Source organism: Oncorhynchus gorbuscha, linkage group LG23 (genome assembly GCF_021184085.1).
Source record: "Oncorhynchus gorbuscha isolate QuinsamMale2020 ecotype Even-year linkage group LG23, OgorEven_v1.0, whole genome shotgun sequence".
Taxonomy (NCBI): domain Eukaryota; kingdom Metazoa; phylum Chordata; class Actinopteri; order Salmoniformes; family Salmonidae; genus Oncorhynchus; species Oncorhynchus gorbuscha.
In genome coordinates, this window is record NC_060195.1 from 26,489,389 (window position 1) to 26,496,843 (window position 7,455).

Sequence of the window (7,455 nt, forward strand, 5' to 3'; positions counted from 1 at the left end):
AGTTTTCCCGGTCATTTCATTTCACAGTTTATATTTTCAAACTGATGTCCAACTGTTTAGTCAATCTCCGAACAAAGGTGTTCATCCAAAATGATCCAGATTTATTCTACTGGGTCAAAGTTGAGAAGTTAAATCCCTCTTACAGTAAATTATGGAGTTCACTTTGAACTGCCATCCTCTACCAGAGTAGCTGCAATTGTATACAATAATTCCTAATAGAGTTGCCAGCCTTCTACTCTCAGTGTATGTGATTGGCAGTATTCTACAGTTCACAGTATGGAGTAGGTTGTGGTCTCTGTAGTGTGTGGGTCCCTGGGCAAGAAGCGTCTATCCCACAGTGCAGCATATGGCACAGATCAAACACTTGACTGCTGTGATCAAATCTAAGTGGCTGCTATGCTGTAGTCAGTGGTAAAGAGCCATTATTACCAATAAGATGAGAGCTGAGTTGGATGTCTTTAACACATCTTTGATCATCCAGCGCTAGTTTGAATACAGAGCAGGTACAATAAGGCAGGTATTTGTTCTTATTTGTAAATTTGGCCAAGTAACGCTATTGGATTCAGGAAGCCTGAGGATGTTTTAGATTGATTGTATTAAAATGTCAGTCTTTTCAAAGGTATTTACAATACACACACTACTAGTGAAAGTAGAGTAGGCTAAATATCTGATCTGAGCTCACTGATGTCATAGATTGTTTTGTTTGTGTAATTATGGAGATTGAGGCTACCATTCCAACACGATAGATCATGTGAGCATGCATACATGAGGACAAACTGAAGACCATGAATAGATGAGATGTACTGTATGTAGTCAGCCTTGGCTTGAAAGACCAACATCCAGCCATATGACTTGGTTGGTGAAAAGAGCGGTTAAGTGTTAGGTGTTAAGTCAGGGAGAGAGCAGTGGAGAGTGGGCAGCAGAGACATCCCAGTCAAGCGGAAGGAAGGTCAGACAGACAGACAGAGACAGAAACACGGCAGGGGCTCTGGCCTATGGCAGCGTATGTGTTTCTGTAGCCCCATCCTTAGTATATAGAGCTTAGGGCCTGGCCCGTATCCACAAAGCATCTCAGAGTAGGAGGGCTGATCTAGGATCTGTCCATACAATCATAAAAGATGAAACTGATCCTAGATCAGCACTCATACTCTGAGACAAAGGCCTAGGACCTGAGGGGCTGATATAGGGACACAGATAAAAAGAGGATCTGCCCCTCGAACACAGTCATGTGGTTCCAGAGCATGTGATCCATTAGGAGCAGCGTCATCATCTTCCGTTCAGTCTGTGGTCCTTTTTGTGGGTAGGTGGTAGCACTTGTTGGGTTAAACACTGCAATGTGGCAGCAATTTTGGTTTCTGCTAAATTCCGGAACATTAGAGAGTCTGAGTTTTTTTGAAGGTACATTTCACGGCCAATTTCTAAGCAGGAATCACCTTTGGTTTGGTTGTTTATGAAAACATCTTCTAATGAGACAGTGAGTCTACATTACAATGAAATATTTAATTCACTTCTGTGTAAGCAATTTACTCCAGAGAAATCACTCATTATATGGTTTCCAAATGGTCTTTCTTTATCATCTGTTTGATGAATTTCTGTTTTGCACGTTTAAAATGTAATTTAGTGAGTATGATTTTTAATGTAATGGTATCACCCATAATTCTGCCAATCCAGGATTTTGCTTTATTCATTTATTAGAGTCAATTACCTTACCTTATTGAATATTGCCTTACCAGTATATGAATATCATTCTGAAACCCTTGGTTGGAAATAAAATCCAAGATGCCATTGGTTTAAATGTGGTGTCTATCTTGACCGATGCAACTGGCCTCATTAAAATTATACCCATGTTTAACACAACTCAAACTGGCGCACACGCCATCGTGCGCCATTGTGCATAAATGTATTTTGTCACCCCACACCAAACGTGATTACGACACGCAGTTTAAAATATCAAATCAAACTCTGAACCAATTACATTCATTTGGGGACAGGTTGAAAAGCATTAAACGTGTATGGCAATTTAGCTAGTGAGCTTGCACATGCTAGCTAGTTTGTCCTATTTAGCTAGCTTGCTGTTGCTAGATAATTTGTCCTGGGATATAAACATTGAGTTGTTCTTTTACCTGAAATGCACAAGGTCCTCTACTCCGACAATTAATCCACACATAAAACAGTCAACCGAATCATTTCTAGTCATCTCTCCTCCTTCCAGCCTTTTTAATCTTTGAACTTATATGGTGATTGGCATCTAAACTTTCATAGTATTACCACAACGACCGGCAAAACAGTTTGTCTTTCAATCACCCACGTGGGTATAACCAATGAGGAGATGGCAAATGGGTACCTGCTTCTATAAACCAATGAGGAGATGGGAGAGGCAGGACTTGCAGAGCGATCTGCATCAGAAATCGAAATGACTTCTATTTTAGACGTTCGTTGGTGCGCGCGGGCACTGTGGGTGCAATAATTGAATAACGTGGATTTCAAAATGTATTTTGCAACGCTTACACACCGGTCTGGTCAGCATGTTAGACATTAAAACCACAGGCTTTAATTGGTCTTTGGGTTAATAGGATTCAAATTCTCCCTCTACAACCACCCCCATTACAACTCCTTTCATATGATTTCCAAATATGAAGTGAAAGAGAGGTTATTTCTGGACAAGCCTTTCAATCATGCAGACATAGTCCTATAGCATGGTCATTTGACTGCTTTTCCAAAGCCTTGGACAATGTCAAGAAATGTCTCAATTTTCCTCAATAGAATGTTATATGAGTCAAGTGAATGTATGACCACATTACAGTAAATGGGAGTTCATGCTAATTTCTGATTTTATGTCCTTTGCGGGGAGATGATCCGTGCAAAACATCCCTGAAATTGAACTCCATATGAAACAGTTGATCATCACCTTCCTCATCTGAGAGTCACCGTGTCCGGAGAAATGACGATTAAGAAAACATCTGTGGCCCTAAACTTGTCAAAGTCAATTGATGGCATGACTAAAATGTGCAGCTCGATGGTTTTAAATCATCATTCTTTATCGTCTCCATTCTTCAACATGACACTATTTCAGTCATCCATTAAAGTCTAAATGTCTGCCTATATGCCAATCTGGTGTATCTTCAAGTTCTCATGTTGCCAGATGGTGAAAGGGAGAGTTGTCATCTCAAGTAGGAGTCTCACTGTCTTGACTCAGCCTTACATCCCACGTGTTCATGTCACATCGTATAATTGGAGGGGTATAGTTGTATACTGAACAGTATATCTGTACATGGTCGTTATAAAGCACTCTGACTACAGTATAGCTTCCTCACTAATCCTGGTTGACCATGGCCCTTCGGGAACCAGTTAAGGTTTCACTGTAGTTCCACTCCTGTATTGCTGCCAACAACAACCACAGAGAAGAGAAAGTATGGTTCATCTCCTCAGAGCCAAACCCAATGTACTGTCATCCCAGAGCTTCATGTTAACCAGACTGCTTGAACCTGGCAGTAGAGACGTGCGGCTCTCTTTATGTGGGAAATAAGTTACTCAACAATACCTCTCTCCGTTCCAGGGTTGGCTATAATTTCAGTAAAACAGTGGATCCTAAATGAAATATATTGTTATGCACTTTCTGTAATCTGTGTGCTGTGTGTGTCTCAGGAATGTTGATACATATCAAAATATTGAAGCACATTGAATGATAACCCCATGTCACTTTGAAACTAATGTTACATTCTGTGTTTCGTATCATTTCAGGTATGCTGCCCTGCATAATGGAAACCACATTGAACAGGAAAAGCAGTCGTTGCAAAGAGAGGACACAGAGTCACAGGAGTCCTGCTTCTGACAACCACAGACAGATAGACAGTCAGACAGACACCTCCCCATGCAGGATGAGACAGGGACTGGGTCAGAACCATCCCTAGAGGGGGTCATTCTAAAACAGCCTCTCCAACTGAGAGACAGCCGACTCGACAACGTCTCCGGACTTCATTCTTAGTAGCAGGATTTGATTATGGAATGTTGAACACTACAAGGTGGACAATGTTGCCAAAGCTATTTGATATGAACTTGGTTTTAAGATATGTCCTTCCATATTTCCTTGAAGGACAACACTCCAAATCTCTCTGATCCACTATAGCTCCGTTAGAAGAGAGAATGTTTCAGTAAGGCTTAGAGTCACTTAGAATGAAGCATTAACTTGAAATGTTCTAATTTAAAAAATGTAAAGGTTTCTTATCTCTCCCTGTCATTGGTGCCCTGTACTCAATCACTAGCAGCCTACTTTCTCTTGATGTTCTGCACAATCTTCAAAAGCCGAAAGGGATAGAAAGTAATTGAACACACCTACGGTAAAGTATGAAGTAATTCAGCTCTTGACCGACTCTTGATGAGTATTATTAGCTGCTAAAATATATAAAGGATTCATCCCTTCCCTGTCATGACTCATCTCTCAGATGTATACAAGGATGGACCATGCAATAAGATGGACATGTTTCCATGAAAGCTTTTAAAAAGTTCTGGTTGCTGGAGTAATCTTGGTCACAGTATTTTGCCTCCTACTGCTGCTGTGTGGTAGTATACTACCGTACTCTGTACAGTACGTGTGTGCATACTTGAGATCATGTCCTCTGCTTTTTGAAGTGCCGCTCTCAACATCACGTGTGTTTAGTCCAGTCCACAGTAACATCCAATGTCTTATACATGACTAACAGTAGCCTGTAAACATGTGCCAGAATGTACTCACATTTTCATTCATTTTATATTCATAAACAATCAAAGGTATCCTTGAACTGTATACACAGCACTTCAGTCAATGTTTACTTGCACCTGAAATGTAAACATTGGCTTTTTCACTTAGGTTATTTTCCTGTGCAATTTCAGAGCAAACCAATCCACTTTCTGAGTCCTTCAGTAGGCTACCAATGAGGTCTAGCTCATGTAAGGTATTCGCCACCAAAGCCAGCATTTAATTTTCTAAATAAATAGAGGACCAGTAGTTCAGTAGAGGACCAGTAGTTCAGTTAATTATATTTTCTGTCCAAAGCACTGGGAATATTTACTTTCAGTAAGCAATGTAAAGAGATCAACCAACAGACATACCAACTGTATTTTCCCCCACACATCCATCCTGTTAAACACACATTCAAAACTAAATGACCCTGTTGGTTGAACTTCCTGATGAAATGTCCAACCTTTGTAGATATCTGCTTTTGGTGGGCTGACAGTACGGTCCTCATGTTTCTGTAATGCACAGAATGTAGATGACCATTCAGATGTCTCAGAGTGCGGTGTTGACGGCAGGGTCAAGTGTGTTACACAGTGTCCAGAAGCATTAAGCCATTAGTCATTACATTCGTCCCGTCTTCCTCCTTACGAAACTGAAACTTCAGTCACGCACTCTTTCATCCTGTCCTTGGATTCAATCGTTCCCCTGGAGATTCACGAGAAGTAATAATAATAAATGTATTTTATTTTAGGAATATTTATACTTTTCAGGGGAAGGTTTTGACAGTTCTGCTATTCCAGAGGGTATTGGTCGATATAAATGTACTTGTTTTTTCCTGCAGTAACTGACAGCTAAATGTATTTATAATATATAGGCAGAGCATTTACAGTGCTATACCCTCCCGCTACAGACATCAAAACAATGTTTTTGTGTTCGTTTTTTAAAATTCTCCTTTTAAAAAATCGATTTCACTCACTGTGACCTCTTCCTTAATTGAAGCACTAGCACTTTTGTAAAATATAGATGATAATGTAAAAAGATTATTCCATAGTCTTCTCATCAGTTGATTTTCCCGAGACCAACATGATGTAAACCATGAATAGGTATTTTGATCACTTAAGTTATTAACTTTCCTTTTCATTCATCCTGAGGATTTAATTTAATTTAATATTTTTTATTTTTGGTGATACATTCAGAAAATTCTGTTATGTCATTTGAAAAAAAAAAGATGAATATAAAAGTAACTACAATGTGTATAATCCATTCTAATTATGTAAACATCTTCTCAAATGATTCCTTTTGTGCGTAAGACCGTGCACTTTGTACAAACAATGCAACATAATGTTTGTCCGTGAACTATCTTAACATTTCATTTGTATATTTTATTTTGTGTTTGTGTTTTTTAGGAAGTGAATTCAGCCAATGAAGCAGATTATGCATCGTTCTGTCAGGCTTCTGTTTCTGAGATTTTAAAGTTTAAATAGTGATGTATTTTTCTGCAAAGAGTGTAAAATGAGTCTGTGTCTGTTCAGTGGGCAATTATAATGACTTAATATTCTCCATTCCAGTAGCTCTGCTGGCCTATCCTTCCAGCACAGTATAATGGTAAAGGCTGAACATGTATGCTACCATATACTACGACTGATGCAGTCTCATACAGCTGTTGATTGAGCTTTGTTATGTTCAAGATGTTTATAAACCTTGTACATCACAACATTCTATTGCCAGTTTTCAGTGCACGTGGCCACCATAATAATTTCAGCCAAACTAAGAAGTGTGTCCCATCATGTTTTGTTTGTGATAATAGGTACAGGATTCTGCATACACACTCCCCCGGGCCTGGCGGTTACCATGACACCTGGAATATAAAGCTATGTGATCGACATGGTACATTATGTGTTGGTGGTTGATAGTCCAGAATTAGAATACTGCCTGTAGAGATTTAAAAATGACAACCTCCTGTGTTAATAACACACCTTTCATGTTTACTATAGTACTTTACATGCAAGAGGTAGATTTGAAAGGAGAACCATCCACTAGTGTGTATTTGACAGCTGATAATGGGAAGTGTGGTAATTCATTGCTTTGTCCAGTAGGAGCTCCTTTTAATCCTTTGTGGATAACATACACGTACGTAAAAGGTCAAAGTGATGATATATTCAATGATTCACCTGTTCATTAGTGATCACAGCCATCTTCTAGTCCCTGTGGTGTATTCTAACACCCCCAGACTCTGCATACTCAGGACATCTGAAGCCCCATTTATACCTGCAGCTAACATGCATCCTTCGTCCTGATCTTGTCCGTTTACACTCATAAGATCTGATCAAAGTCTTTGAACCGTCCATACCTGTCTGGAAATGTGGGTACAATCAGAATGTGGAGATGATCTGGACACAGGACGCATGTTAACACCTATAAATGGGTCTTGAGAGAGGCTGAGCTTTGAGGTCAGTTGTCAAGAGGCGAAAGGCAAGGGACTGCACCTCACATAGAGCTACAACTATAATAGGCAGATCAAGTCAATCGTACATAACTCATCTGGGGAGATATTAGACGATGAGGAAGAAAAAAATTAAATGTGCAGTTTCAACAAACCATTTTTGTTAAGTCAATTTAAAACATACATGTTGGTACATGTTGGTACTTTTAAATCTCAACAAAGCATTGCCTTTTAACATACATGTTGGTACATATTGGTACTTTTAAATCGAAACAAAGCATTGCCTTTTAAAAGTTGA

The 7,455-nt window shown here is 39.4% G+C and overlaps 1 protein-coding gene across 2 annotated transcripts in view; it reads left to right on the forward strand.

Annotated features, from left to right (window-relative positions):
* htr4 (5-hydroxytryptamine receptor 4) overlaps window positions 1–4,985 on the forward strand; it is a 125,575-nt gene extending 120,590 nt beyond the window's left edge. For both annotated transcript variants that reach the window (XM_046324814.1, XM_046324815.1), the window contains one exon: window positions 3,742–4,985. In XM_046324814.1, the coding sequence (XP_046180770.1) occupies window positions 3,742–3,832 (91 nt within the window). In that variant the 3' untranslated portion in view covers window positions 3,833–4,985. The remainder of the gene's footprint in view (window positions 1–3,741) is intronic.
* The last annotated feature ends 2,470 nt before the right edge of the window (window positions 4,986–7,455 follow it).